Source organism: Pangasianodon hypophthalmus, chromosome 26, assembly GCF_027358585.1.
Source record: "Pangasianodon hypophthalmus isolate fPanHyp1 chromosome 26, fPanHyp1.pri, whole genome shotgun sequence".
Lineage (NCBI taxonomy): Eukaryota > Metazoa > Chordata > Actinopteri > Siluriformes > Pangasiidae > Pangasianodon > Pangasianodon hypophthalmus.
In genome coordinates, this window is record NC_069735.1 from 954,151 (window position 1) to 968,896 (window position 14,746).

General features: G+C 40.5%; 1 protein-coding gene across 1 annotated transcript; it reads right to left on the reverse strand.

The window, feature by feature from the left end:
* Window positions 1-569: 569 nt before the first annotated feature.
* Window positions 570-9,315, reverse strand: fscn1b (fascin actin-bundling protein 1b). The gene is made up of 5 exons (XM_026928831.3): window positions 8,239-9,315; window positions 6,809-6,965; window positions 6,018-6,139; window positions 4,988-5,158; window positions 570-4,424 (listed from the first exon to the last, which is right to left on the reverse strand). Exons 1-5 carry the CDS (start codon window positions 9,053-9,055, stop codon window positions 4,219-4,221), a joined length of 1,473 nt encoding a protein of 490 aa, XP_026784632.2. The 5' UTR covers window positions 9,056-9,315; the 3' UTR covers window positions 570-4,218.
* Window positions 9,316-14,746: the final 5,431 nt, after the last annotated feature.

Genomic DNA, 14,746 nt, shown 5'->3' on the forward strand with positions numbered 1-14,746 from the left:
GGAGTGTGTGTGTGTGTGAGAGAGAGAGAGAGAGAGAGAGAGAGAAGGAAGAACAGTGTGTAAAACATACTGAAGACATTAAAAGCTAAACCACTAAAATGGCGGTTCCGTTTCAGTGTAATGGTTCCAGTAGTCACATTAGCATGCTAATCTCTGATTACTGCTCCTGCATGTTAGCATGCTAATCTCTGATTACCGCTCCTGCATGTTAGCATGCTAATCTCTGATTACTTTTCCTGCATGCTAGCATGCTAATCTCTAGTTATTGTTCCTGCATGTTAGCATGCTAATCTCTCATTTCTTTTCCTGCATGTTAGCATGCTAATCTCTAATTACTGTTCCTTCACGTTAGCATGCTAATCTGTAATTACCGTTCCTGCATGCTAGCATGCTAATTTATAATTACCGCTCCTGCATGTTAGCATGCTAATCTCTAATCACTTTTCCTGCATGTTAGCATGCTTATCTGCTAAAACTGCTTATTTTGTTAGCTTGAATGAATTTTATCTGAGTCTAAACATTTCCAAATGAATCTTTGACTAGCGAGAGATAGAAAAGCCACACAGAGCTAGTTTTGAGTTTGACTCGAGCTTTATTTGTCTCTGACTTTACAAATGGTGCATGAAGACAGAAAAGCCAAGAGCATTGCTATATTACTTTCTCACATCAGAAAGGCACCGATCACTTTTCCTCACGTACATTCACACGATTTTATTAAAGCTTTTAGACACAGCAGCGCAAATGAACTCAAAGTTTAAACACTTATGAAACCCTTTAAATATGTTTATATTGAAATATTGAAATATTTGTGATTCTGCTGCTAATTTCAGTTGTGTTTTGGTTGGTGCTGATTTTTTTCGTTATTCCTGTGAGAAGTTAGCGGCTGGTTGTGTGTCGTGATGATGTCACATCGTTATTGTTATTGCCATAGCTAGCGCAATTACAATGATGTTGAATAAACTAGAAAAAAATTCCGCAATCTCTAACAGTCATGTTTCGCTTTTAGCTCCCGAAAACACCTTTTTTTCAAGCACCATTTTCCAACAACTTTGAGCATCATCCAGCGTAGGAGAGACGATGGCTAGTTAGCGATTTACGAGATGACGAGCGCGGTATTAGCGTTAAAGTTGAAGCTGGTGTGTTTGAGCAGACAAACAAAAACACTAAAGTGCCGCCGCATCGCTCTCTTTAGCCAGAGCTGAAGCGAGGGCCAAATCCCACCAGCGGAGCAGCACTGTGTGGAGTGTAGGGAACCGTTACACCACCAAGTCGATGAAAGCAATTTAAACCAAAAATAGCAACTCAGAATTTGATTACACATAAAACAAACCTTTTCCACGTGTTGATTATTAAAAAAGAAAATTGATATGCAAGTCGTTCAGGGTGAATGTTTGTTTTAGGAGGCTACATGTGCCTCACGTATCTGTTAAACAAATGAAGGCGTGCATTTGTGTGTGTGCATTTGTGTGTTTTTGTGTGCATTTGTGTCTGCGTTTGTGCCTTTGTGTGTGCATTTGTATCTGCGTTTATGTCTGCATTTGTGTGTGTTTGCATGTTTGTGTGCGTTTGTGTGTGTTTGTGCCTTTATGTGTGTTTGTGTTTTTGTAACTGCGTTTGTGTGCGTTTTTTGTGTGTTTGTGTGTGTGTGCATTTGTATCTGCATTTGTTTGTGTGTGTGTTTGTGCATGTTTGTTTGTGTTTGTGTGTGCATTTGTATCTGCGTTTGTTTGTATGTGTGTTTGTGTGTGTGTTTGTGTGTGCATTTGTGTGTTTGTGTGTCATCAGGAAAGCGCAGGTGAACAGCAGTGTTTTCTAGAACTTTCGAAGTCTCAGCACTGCTATTTAAAACACGACCTCATTACACCAGCCGCCGCTGACGCTAAAAATGTTTCTGGTTCAGGACACAGTCCTCGTCTCTGAAGGACAAGCTGCTGATTTACGCTCACATCATCCACGGCTTTTAACAGTTAAAGTGCAGTTCTTAGTGGCTGAGGATCTCTGCCTGTTACCCATAAAGCATTGTGTTTGCGTTTCGTATCGGTATTTCCGTAATTACGTAATTCCGCCTGGATTTTGAAAACATCTGAATGGCAGATGGGGTTTATTCTGGAATATCATCCATGTCTTTAAGTTTAATACTGCGAATAAATATGCGATGAGACTAGTCATGATTTTTTTCCTCAACCTATAAATACATTTCACAAAAATGGTGCGTAAATGTTTTTATTTACATGTTTACTAGCTACCCGCTAGCTAAGCATGATTTTCTCCTACAGTTGAACGTCACGCTTTGATTTTTACACAGTAAAAACGAAATGGTTGCTCGTAAGTGTGAAGCGTATTAACAAACTAAAAATACAACAGCAAATCAGAAAACAAAACAAAAACGCAACAAACACAACAACCTGAACTCAGAACGGAAAGGGGCGGTCCTGATTGGACACTTTTCAGAACTTTATACATTAGAAAATATCAACATTTCACGATGCGAGTTGTTTTCCCAGACCGCCACACACTTTTATTTAGGAGCAGCGAGTGTGTTCCAGCCCAGAGACACCATTTTACTGTCATCTACAACAAGTCAGGCTAGCGTTAATCTCTGCAGCGGCAGCCAATCGGATGATCCGGTACTGATTAAAGCATTATTCCAGTTTGTAGGTAAGTATGTCCGAGATGATGGATCCGTTAGGGATGGAACTGAATAAGAACTGAGGAAGAACTCGAATGATGTAGCTGAGGTTGAGGAACTGTTCACAACCCATGATGACACTGCTCACATTTCTACATCTGGGGTTCTTACATTGTTTTCCAGTGGCGTAGTTGTAGGCTTCATCTTTAAAAACGCTTTCAGTTTAGGCCACGCCCACTTCAGGTTGAAATCCGAATCGATATACAGATACTGACACAGACAGTGACACAGTGGCGTTACACCCCTAGGATCCATGCTGCTTCTATTTTACAAACTTCTAAAAGATAGCGATGAGAGATTTAGTTCAATATAAGCTCAATAAGCTTTTAGTGTACACAGCGTGTAGCTAATAAGAACGATTTTCCCTCGCTAGTTATTTATACAGAAATATCTTAGTGTGCAGTTCGTCTTTTGTGTGTAGTGTGCTTTTTTTATGAGATTAAATCTGTGCTAATTTGGTTGCTTGTGCTTTGTATTCATATTACGCATCATATTTGTATACTTATAGCGTCTACAAATGTATATCAATGTCCTTTGTTCTTAAATATTTGACATGACAAGACACCAGAAGGCTGTAACCGTATGTTCACACTAGCAGGCGATAAGTGTTGCTTGTAGTTTGTCTTTTATGATTGTGTAGCAACCGCTACTGTTGTCATTTGTGGGCGTGGACTGTCTAGCATTTTTTTTTCGTTTCTTGTGCTAAGAAATGGTAGTAGCTATATATAGCTATATCTAAAGCTATCTAGTTAAACATGTTAAATGCATTACATGCTCAGTCTTGTACTAGCTTCTGAGTTTTTTAGTCTTTGTTTGGCATTGTTTCACGGAGCGATTAAAGCACATCTCCTTGAGACGCTCGCTAAACGCCTTGTAAACCTCAGTGTATTTATGCGTTTTTGAAAGTTGTTCCAAAAAACGTTAGACCAAATTTCAGTGAGGCATTTTACCTCATCTTAGGTCCAAGTTAAACCATGATTCATGTTGCGAGCCGTTAGGCAAAACAAACACGCTTTTTACATAACGCAGTTCCCATCATGCATTGCTATACGGGTTGGTTCGTTGGGTCGGACTGCTTTCAGGTGGTCTCGGACCAAGTGTTTTGGTGCGGATCCGAGCGCGATTGCCGTATTCATGTCTAAATGTTGTCTAAACGAACCGAACCAAGGAAACCAGGTTCCGAAACAAACGCTCCAAACGTGCCAGGTGTGAAAACGCCCTTAGCTTAGATTAGCAAAGCGAGCTAGCTGTACTCGCTACATGCACTCTGCTACTTCTTTCCAAGCTTTATTTTTCTTCTTTATTTTCTCTACAAACATTTACTGAGAGATCAGGATAAGATGAAGCTATGTTTTTTTTTCCCTGTGTTTGAGCATCAAGCAGTAGGAACTAACTGCAGGTAGGAACTAAAGTGGAAATCTGTCACACACGTAGGGAGAAAATTAATAGTCGGCTGTCACTTGCTAGTGTGAACGTAGGGTAAGTCACTTTCACAGTCAGGTGTGTGTGTGTGTGTGTGTGTGTGTGTTTTAGTACTCCCACAGCGTAGCATTAGCAATACCCCGTGCATTAGCCTTCAGCACCCCAGCATGGTCTCCCTTCAGATAAAGGCCCTGTTGTGTCTTAATGGCCACTCTGTTATAATCACAGAACTCAAACAGGAAGTAGACCGGAGTGGCGCTGCTGCTCACGACAACACCATCAGCCTCCACCGTCCAGTACTTCCCTGTAGAGTCTAAAAGAAAGAGAGAGAGAGAGTGAGTGGTGATTTGCCTTCACGCTCATTGAAGCCAGTGGACGCTAAGCTCTGATCACAAATGTTGCTAGCATGTACTTTGTTTTGATTCTGCCTCCATCTTATCATTGGTTTGTTTCTCTAGTGTGTGCACCTGTTCTTTGTTTCAGCCCATAATTAATTTGGTTATTTATACCACGCTGTCTCTATGCTTACCATGCTCGCTTTCTTCTTTGCGAAGTCTTGCCAAGTGTATTTAGCATTTCCGAGTGTTGTTTCTTGTCTTTTCTACTATTTTCTGGTTTTCTGACTAGTTCCTGTGTTACGGTTACTTTAGTATTGATTATCCTTATTTGTGTGTATTGATCCATGCGTTAAACCTTGAATCTTGGATTGCCCACACTGAATATACGCACTTACAGCTTGCCTCTAACCGCATGTTACAGTTGGATTAGGCTAGTTTATTTTACATTAGCAGTTTGAAACAACTAGTAAAGCAAAACTCAGTAAAAACCAACATGGTGGAAACAATCAAACAAACAAAAACAAAAGTAAAGCCTTACCTCGGAGACAGTAGGCATTGTTGTTATACTCTAACTGGAAGACGTCGTAGGAAGAACGGTTGGAGTCCAGAGTTCCAGTGCCTTGCTTACGACAACCAATGAAGCCGTCTTCCCCACGCAGAACTATTAACGGCCTATTAATGAGTTTCAAAACAAACTCCTCCTGTTCACCTGTTACCACAAACATCAATCACAACATGGTGGTCACTAGCCGTGCTTCCAGAGTGACGCGATTTTACATACTGCATTTACACAATATACTTCTAGGAACGCTCTGAACACTTAAAGAACGTTCAAGAACATCCAATGCTAAGTTTAGTAGCTAAATGAAAAGGTTTAATGAATGCCTTCTAAAGACAGATCAACTACTCAGCTAGCTAGCTTAGCTAAATCTCTAGTGCTGCCAGTTGATAAGTAGTTAACTTTAGCTAACATGGTAGCTAACTGATTGCTAACAATTATGTGAATATTTTTATTTGATAATGTTTTAAATGACAAATTTTCTCTGGAAAAATTAGATTAGCATTTTTACAAAGTGTGTAATTTGTCCATGTAATTTTTTTAACGCTTTTTTTTTTTACTGGAAAAGAAAACAAAACACTTTTAATAACTTTTTCTTTTAAAATCAGTGTTTAAAATATTGATCAACGAATTGAAAATACATTGTTTTCATTTACAAATACATTGACTTAGATTAGCTAACGAGACTAGTTAATAAGCATTGGGCTAGTTAACCTTCATAATCTCATGTGAAACTTCTCAGTCCTCAGTGATGCTGTAGCCACTTATCCGCTTAGCGTTATTGGAAAGTTATCTACGGAAAGGATGGAGAAAATGTCGTAAATGCTGTTGGCCTTTTTTCTTGCGATTTTTAAATTCCTTCCAAATTATTTGTTGCTAAATTTTTATTGCTGGAATCCTACAGAGGAGTTACAGAGAACAAGAGAATGAGATTTCTTGATTGTAGGACTGCAAGCATTTGTCTGCTGTTAACAAAGTGTATTCACTCCACACACACACACACACACACCTGCACAGTCCACGGAGGCTGCCAGCTGGCCGTTCTTCTTAGCTGCTAAGTATTTGCCGTTACTGGCCTTGAGGGTGACCTTCGCTCCTTTCCACTCCAACTCAAAGAAGCAGCTGTCTGATCTATAATAAATGAGTGCAGTGATTAGCATGATGCTTATGTAAGGAATAAAACACTCGGGGGTGTGCTGTTACAGGAAAATAATCATTGCTCGTTGATGGTAAGATGGAGTTATCGTTACTATACTAGCATGTTTGTTTATTTCTCTTTTACCACAGCAATTTGCCAATGATTACAATTTTTATGTATTTAAGAATAGCATCATACTTTTTATCTGTTTACGTTTACGTTGTGTTCTTTGTGGAAGGCAAGTTCGCTCCTGTTCTCACTTACGTACATTATAGCAGCTATAAACATCATTCCCTCTCTTTTTTGTCTCTCTCTCTCTCTTGAAGTTATAAGATTAAAAAAAAAAAACGCAGCTTGTCATGTTACCGAGAAACCGCAAATTTGCGTAAACTCCTCTGTCCTGAAGATGTCGGAAATCTCCCTGACTGTTACAAAGCACTGACACTGGAGACTCCTTCCACCAGTGTGAAATAAACGTCTCCTTACAGAAAGCAGTCGTTATGTGGAGCGTCTGTTGTACGTGAACAAAACAATAACGTAAACATAGCTGCTATTATAGGAAGTTAATCTGACCAATCAGAGTCGAGAGTCCAGCAGCGCGGTGGTATACATATGCTAATTTATCTGTTATATTAAATTCGGCTGCATTTCTAGTTGCTTACTTTTCAGACGCAGTGCACTGGATCGCTCCACTCGGAGTGAGACTCCAGTATTTCCCGTTGCAGGCCCTGAAAGCACAGCGCTTCGTCTCCTGGTCCACCTCCATCTGGAAGACTTCCTGATCCGACTCTTCATCCTGATTGGCTGATAGATCTACACCTGAAAGCACCACAATCCAATCAGACAGGGATTTCAGACACAATCATAAGATCATAAGCTTTCTTTTGGGGTATATTTCTATACGTACTGTTCTTAACTAACACGCGTTCTTAACACATGATCAGGCTGATAAGTCAGTGTGACTCCGCCCCATTCCAAAGACACGCCCCCGGGAGCGGGGCATAGATGTTCTAGAGAGCATTTAATTGGACGAGCACAAGATGAGTACAGGGTGAGTCATCAAAAAAATTATAATTTTTCAGAAGTGACTATCTAAGAAAAAAAAAAGTAAAATTTAACTTTTTTTTTATATTTTTTTTTAAATATATGGTTGTATTGGTTTGCAAAACACAAAAATTAATGTTATACCTGCAGCAAAAAATGAAATAAAAAGGATTAAAAATACTAAAAGATGAAAGCAAACAACAGAAACAAATAAACCTACTTACATTTCCAAAACATCCTTCCAGTGCATGCTGATTTTTATTGTCAGTGTCACAAAGAACCTTCCAAATCATACAAAAATATTAGGGATTAAAATGATTATTCAGTTTTTTCTCCACTAAAAGGTCATTTGGGAAAACAAAAACAGCTCTCCTACACTCTAGAAGAATATAATAATTTTGTTTCCCTAAAGAATTTTTGACACATAGCTCTTTGTTTCTTTAATATTTTTGTAAATCAATTATTCAGTCACAATGTTTACATTATCCAGATGTTTCTTTACAGTGGAAAATAATGATTTAGTTCACTTTGGCACAAAAAAGAAAGAACATTCCTGGCAGTTTTAATGAGTGCATGCTTATGAATATTTATACATTTCATGCATCATTTATTTTTTAAATCCAGATTCTTTAGACGTTTCTTATTACTTAAAATTACACGAAATCTTCATTAGCTATTCAAAGGTAAGGAGTTCACACATACATATATATTATACATATATTTAAAACAAAAGAAAATAGGAAATAGGTCTATTTTGGGTCTATTTTAATTTGGGATTTCATGTATAAAGGTTGTAAAGATATTTACCAGAAACCCTGAGAGTGGCAACAGAAAAGAGAAGGATGGTTTGTGTTAAATTACAGTAACAGTCTGATGATATGGAGGTGATTTACAGCTTCTGTTTTCCTAAAATGATGGTCATAAGTATGAGAGAGAGAGAAAGAGGGAGCGAGAGAGAGAGAGAGAGGTGGACATTATGCATGAAAGGGTAGATATGTGTAAAAGTTGAGAGAAGGATCTTCATTATGAGTGAATATAAAAGCCGCACCCTGGCGCATGGACACGTTCCTGTCGTTGCTGGCGGTGAGCGCGACCTGCCCGCGGCTTCTCTCCAGCACGAGCGCCTCGTCTTTACCCACGCGGACGCTTTTCCCCGCCTTGACCGCGCCGCTCGGGCCGGAGGGCGCCAGGTATCTCCCCGCGGCGTCCCGGAACGCCACCGTGCCCGCGCGGAACTCCAGCGTGAATCCGGTGTCGTCCCGCGGCTCAGGAACCAGCGCGCCGGTGCTCGCGAGGAAGCGGCCGCCGGCGGTCTGCAGGTGGTAGCGGCGCTCCCGGTACACCAGGGTGAGCACGGAGCCCACGCCCCAGGGTGCATCGCGGTCCGCCGCGAGCTCGCCGCGCCCGGGGTGCGCGTGCAGGTAACGCTTGCGCGCCACGCTGTACAGGTTGACCTGCGGGTGCGTGGCGAGGTGCACGCACCACTTCTCGTCGGTGGCGGAGCACAGCACGCGGTCCTCGGCGCCTCCCAGGTAGCGGCCGTGCGCCTCGGAGCGCAGAGACCAGCGGCCGTCGGCGTGCGCCACCACGCAGAAGCGGCAGTCCGGGGAGGGTCGCTCGCACTCAGCCGTCACGTTGCCGTCCTTGTCGGCGGACAGGTAGCGACCCAGGTGACTGCGCAGGAGGACCGAGCTGGAGTCTCCCGCCTGGTCCGCGTGCTCCAGCGTCCACACCTGCTTCTTACGCATGGACGTGGCGCACGCGTTCACTTTGAAGCCGAACGCCTCCGCGGTCAGATACTTGTCTTCTGCATTGATCAGGCCGAGCTGAATGACTGTGCTCTCCCCTAAACCTCCGGAAGCCATTTTCTTTTACAGATTTTCAGAATTTTTTTGTGGGAGTCCGGGTGGGTGTGACCGATAGCTTTGTGTGTGCGCGCGTGTCCGTGTGCTGGTGTGCGCGCGTGTCCGTGTGCTGGTGTGTGTGTGAGAGAGAGAGAGATGGTTTACCAGCTGCTTTTCTCCCCCTTTCCTCTTATTTCCACGTCTCTGAATAAAAGCAAGTGCGCGCGCTGCATCATCCGTAAGCTACCGTGAGCGCGCGGCACCTGGCCGGCGCGCGCATCGAGGCAGCGTGACCGTTATCTTCTGACGTCAGCAGTTGCCAGGAGAAGAAAAGTGTACAATCCCGCGCTTTTAGGAGAAAACAAAACAAAACAAAACAAAAAAACATCCACTAGCCCACTTAATTGTGTGCAGGATGTAATAACACACTTCTGCAGAATTCTCTTCAGTAAGAAACACAAGTGGAGCGCTGCTGTGATGAAGCGGAGGTACTGCTACCACCCTGAAGTTGATTATTTTCCTATAACAGCACGTCCCCAAGGTGTTTCAATCCTGTTAGACCACAACAACAAACAACTGATAAACAAACAAACCAAAAAAAAAAAAAAACGCAGCTTGTCACGTTACCGAGAAACTGCAAAGAAGCGTAAACTCCTCTGTCCTGAAGATGTCGGAAAACTGAAAGCTCCAGCTTTACCTCTGACTGTTACAAAGCGCTGACACTGGAGACTCCTTCCATCACTGTTACACAAACATCTCCTTACCCTGGAGAAAACACATTCACCACATGAACAATTACACACGTTTTTAATCCATTTATATAGCGTCCATGTTACTATAGAAAAGATAACGTATTAGAACGAGTGTGCTATAAGTAAATACATTTGATTTATTGAATTTCTGAACTTGTCAGAGCTGCTGTTAGAGAAAATTTGATCAGTTTGTACCATTGGGTGTCATTTGTAAATTCTGAACTACTCTACTCCCGCGTACGCAGCCATTTATAAGTCAGATTTATTAGTCATAACAAGACTTCAAACCCAGCCTCAATCTTAACCTTCATAGCTCTGCTTACGATTTCAGTGGTCAGAGGTCTCAAACATACTGACTAATGTACGCAGGAAAACACCTGAACCAGGTAATCAATATCTCTGTGATAAGTGGTGACGGCCTCCGCACGATTCATTTATCAGGCTTTATTCGTTGTGCGGAATTGGGACAGAATCAAAAAAGCTGCACGTCTCTGGAGACAGACCTAAAAATTAAGATTTCTCACAGTGACCTACTAAATTCTCACATTTCCCATCCACAGGCCTTAAGAGCCTTAGGTCATAAGAAAATAAGAAAGAATGTAAAAAAAAAAGTGTGATATTAAGACTCACATGAATTTCCAAGTCAATCTGTGCTGATATATGACACAATGTTCAGAATTAAGGTCATCTTTATAGTAACCTCATTCCCATGCTATGTTAAAAGTATTATTTTTAAACATGCCCTAGTCAGTGTGTCGTCACTCTTTCCCTTTCAGCCGCTGTGAGAGTTTTTCTACTACTTTATTAGCTCAAGTGAAGTCGGCGTAACTGTACACTTCAGAGCAGAAAGCATTATAACTTCTAAAATCACTGAAACATCACAGGAGCTACTGAATGATGCGCTTTAGCATGAATATCTGAATAAATATGCCGAGAGTTTAGAGGGCTAATCAGTGAGTTAGCCTGCTTGTAAATAAGTATGCTATCGGTTAGCAAGTTTCTAAATAATTAAATACACTAGTACAGCTACAATTATTTTTTAATCAAAGAAAATACATAATATTGCATTTAACTGTGGAAGACTGTAAGCTGCGTACATGTGCAAGTAAATCATTAGCTAGCTGAGTGAGCTAGACTAGCTAGCTAGATCTTTTTATGCTTTGCTTTTTAAGATTTGAGTTTTTTTGTTGAGTTTTTGTTGTTGTTTTTGTTAAATATCTCTAAGTGCTGCGACAGCCTATAGGAAACACTCAGGACAATGTGTAAGCGGCATTGTTGCTAGCTAGCTAACTATGTCGCTAGAAACAGGTATGAATTAACATGAGCCTAGCAAGCTAGTGAAACACCAACAGCATTTGGCTAAGTTAGCTAGCTAGTTCGCTATAAACTGTTGATAATTTTAACATAACTGTTAAAATCTTTAGATATGGAACATTTTCAGATTAATCGTAGGGAATTTGTAAGAGTTTTTTCGCAAGATGACTTATTTACACTCAATCACGACTTTTACTCTTACGCAAGTCACTGTGTTGTGTAATCTTTCCACCACTGTTTATACCACAGCGCTGTTGAATGCTTGAATCTGATTGGTCAGAAGATATTGAATCATTTCCTAAAACACAGCAGCATGGTCGACTTCTTTGTTCTTTGTTTTAAACTCTCTTTTCAGCGATATTTACAGTAATAAAAGCGAGTTACTCCGGCCGTAACCTTTTCCTTTGTGTCTGTATCCTGACTCCTCACTACCACTGCTTCAGTTTTTGATGGAAATGATAGAATTTTGTAAATACGTAAACAGATCGTTTGTGGCGCCGTAATGAAAGTCGTCTTCTTTCCATAAGAAATAAGTTATAATTTTTTATTGTGATAAAACTCTATGATAATTATATCCTAAAAAAATCTCAAATCTTACTTCTTGATTTAACACATGTTGATATGCAAATGATCATTACGATACCACGAATATGCAAATTAGTCTGTGACATCATCAAGCAACTTATAGCTACTTTCTGAGTGAGTTAACAACACTTCTCTCTCTCTTTCTCTCTTTCTCTCTCTCTCTCTGTCTGATAGCTATGTGGATTACAAATAGAATAATGACTCAGTGCTTTTGTTGCGCAAGTCTTTTCATTTTGAAACCTGTGTGTGTGTGTGTGTGTGTGTGTGTGTGTGGGAGGGTGGCACTGTGGCGTTCTCATTCTTTAAAAGGCAGTAATCCTTCCTCTTTGCCTTATATAGCCAATACTACGAGTTTACCTGTCAAACGTTGCAAAGGTTGGAGCTCTCCTATTGGCTGGGATGTTGGTGATTGATGGCACTGGACCCTCCCTGAAACCGTAGCCAAGTTTCTACCTTATAGGGGGATTGCAGTCACCTGTAGCTAATGAGGAGAGGTGAAGTGGCATCACTGACCTCCACCTGCTTGGCTTCCTGATTGTCCTTTTCTGCTTTTCTGTGTCTGGTGTTGCCTTATAAGGCTTTAGCTATTCATTACTCCCAGTGCTACACTGAAACATCATAAATGGGTTAGACAGAGAATATATGAGTGCTGTTTTATATATTTTATAAATGTATAAGATCTATAGGACAAAATGTGTGTGTGTGTGTCTGAATGATGTCATATTGCTGCTCATAAATATGAATAGTAGCTGATGGAGATGTGACATTTCCTTACGTGTGTGTGTGTGTGCTATAAACAAAATTCTTTTACTAGGTCTACATATACACCATACACATATAAAAATAATAATAAAATAGAAGCAAAAAATAATTTCAGATGAAATACGTTCAGGATGAATTTTCACTTTCTGACTTCCGCTTTCTCAAATCACGTGACACGGCGGTCCAACTCTAGGCGTCACGTGACCCGCTGAGCGATCGCCATAAAAGGTCATCAGCTGAGACTTTTCTTTTTTCTTTTCTTTTCTTTTCTTAAAGAGACAGTAACTCTTAAAGCAATGGGAAAGGGTGTCACTGAAAGTCACTTTCTGGGCTTTTTAATTCCTACATGTCCAAAAAAAGAAAAGAAAATGAATATTTTGGGAGGCAGAGCTATTTTAGTTCACTTGTGTGTAGATATTCTCTAAAAAAAAAAAAAAAAAAACTCTTGCATTTTCATTATTCCGTGTGCTCCGTAATGAAGCCGTCATGGCTACGTCCTTCATGAGATTTCTGAAGCGTTCCCAGTTTGTAAGACCCAAAGTAAAATTCTGCAAAACAGAATTTAAGTCTACGCCCGAAGCCGAAGCCTGTGTTCAAGCGCGAACCACTGGCACTTGTGTAAAAAAAATTGACACGAACAGACTACAATCAGCAAAAACGTGCTACGCATATTCCAACATACAGTATATAGTGAATAAAACACTTTGCTATGTGCTGTTGGAGGAAAATAATCAACGACAGGGTGCTGTGAAGTGGTCTGGTGTGAAGTAGCACAGTAATCAGCGCACAGCTTTCCAAACATGATCCTAGAGCACTCGGTGTCCTGCACATTTTATTTCCCCTGCTCCCTACAAATCGAACGACTTTGCTAATTAGCAGGTCTTTCTGAGTTAAACTGTGTGTGTTTGAACAGGAAAAACACTAAAACCTACAGGACAGTGGGTACTCCAGGACCAGGGCTGGGTATCTGTGCATGATTCAACGACACGTCATACGTTTTATCCATTTAGAGTTACATTTAATGTTGTTGAACATCCTCAAAACGAGTTAGCTCCTGTTCTGACTCACATTATCGCAGCTATAAACAGTCGTTCCCTCATCAGCCTCTCCTTTATTTCTTTCTCTTGAAGTTATTAAGACAAGAAAAAAAAAAAACAGCTTGTCATGTTACCAAGAAACCGCAAAAAAGCGTAAACTGCTCTGTTCTCTGTCACTATAGAAACTATAGAAATTCTGACCAATCAGAATTGTGCATTCAATAACACTGTGATATAAATGTTATTATCACTATATACACATATGTATATATAAAACGTTAATACAGATCACTGTAGAAACGACCCGACGCATGTCTGCTGTGACCACGTCCCCCGTCAGAGTCCGCTGTGTAGGTTTTGTGGACTGCATCGATTCACTTTTCTGCTTTGGAGAAGTAACTTTACATATTTCACTTCCAGATAGAGTGGAAGCAATGGTCTTTCTCAGTAGACCTCTCGTCACCTAATACTTTTGACTTTCACTTCCTACATTTCAAAGGAAAAATCCCTACTTTCTACTCAGTGCATTTTTCATGTCTCTATAATCACATAATTATAAAGTCAAACGTATATATTATATGTATATAACGAGGCTAATTTATCTTCAGACAGCTCCAAGGATGTAAACTCCTGCCAGAATTAAACTTTAACAGACGCTACAGCGAGAATGAGATGTACACTATCTGCACGTACGTGCACTTTGTACTTATTACAATAGCTTAGCAATTAGCATTTGGCTAGTTTTATAATGCTCAGGTTGCTAGCGTTCGGCAAAGTTTCCACACAAAAAGGCCTGAGCTTCAGGCTTTATGTGGGAAACAAGGTCACCGTGGTGAACGCGCATTTCTGATGTACAGACTTTATCCCCCTTTTCCCTCTTCTAATCTTTACAGTAGAAATGTTTCTGTACATCACACACACACACACACACACTGTCTACACTTACACTTTCCCTTTGTTGGCCATAGCCTATAAATGCCAAAAGTGATTAGATTTAACTTTCGATTATTTGCTTTAAAACTAAAAAAAAGGTTTTCGCAGACGCAGAATATTTTTAAAAGCAGCCAAAAAACAACCGTGATCATGGTAGCTAGCATGAGAGGTTAGGAATAAAGCTGTTAGTTAGTTAGGCTTAGCGAAAATCTTAGCACATTCTCCGATTCCTTGGTGAAAGAGACACTTATTTACCATCAGTAACTAAAATCAGTCTGTTTTGAAATTGAGGCAGACGTCTTTTTCCTCACTGAAGCTTTCTTGTACTT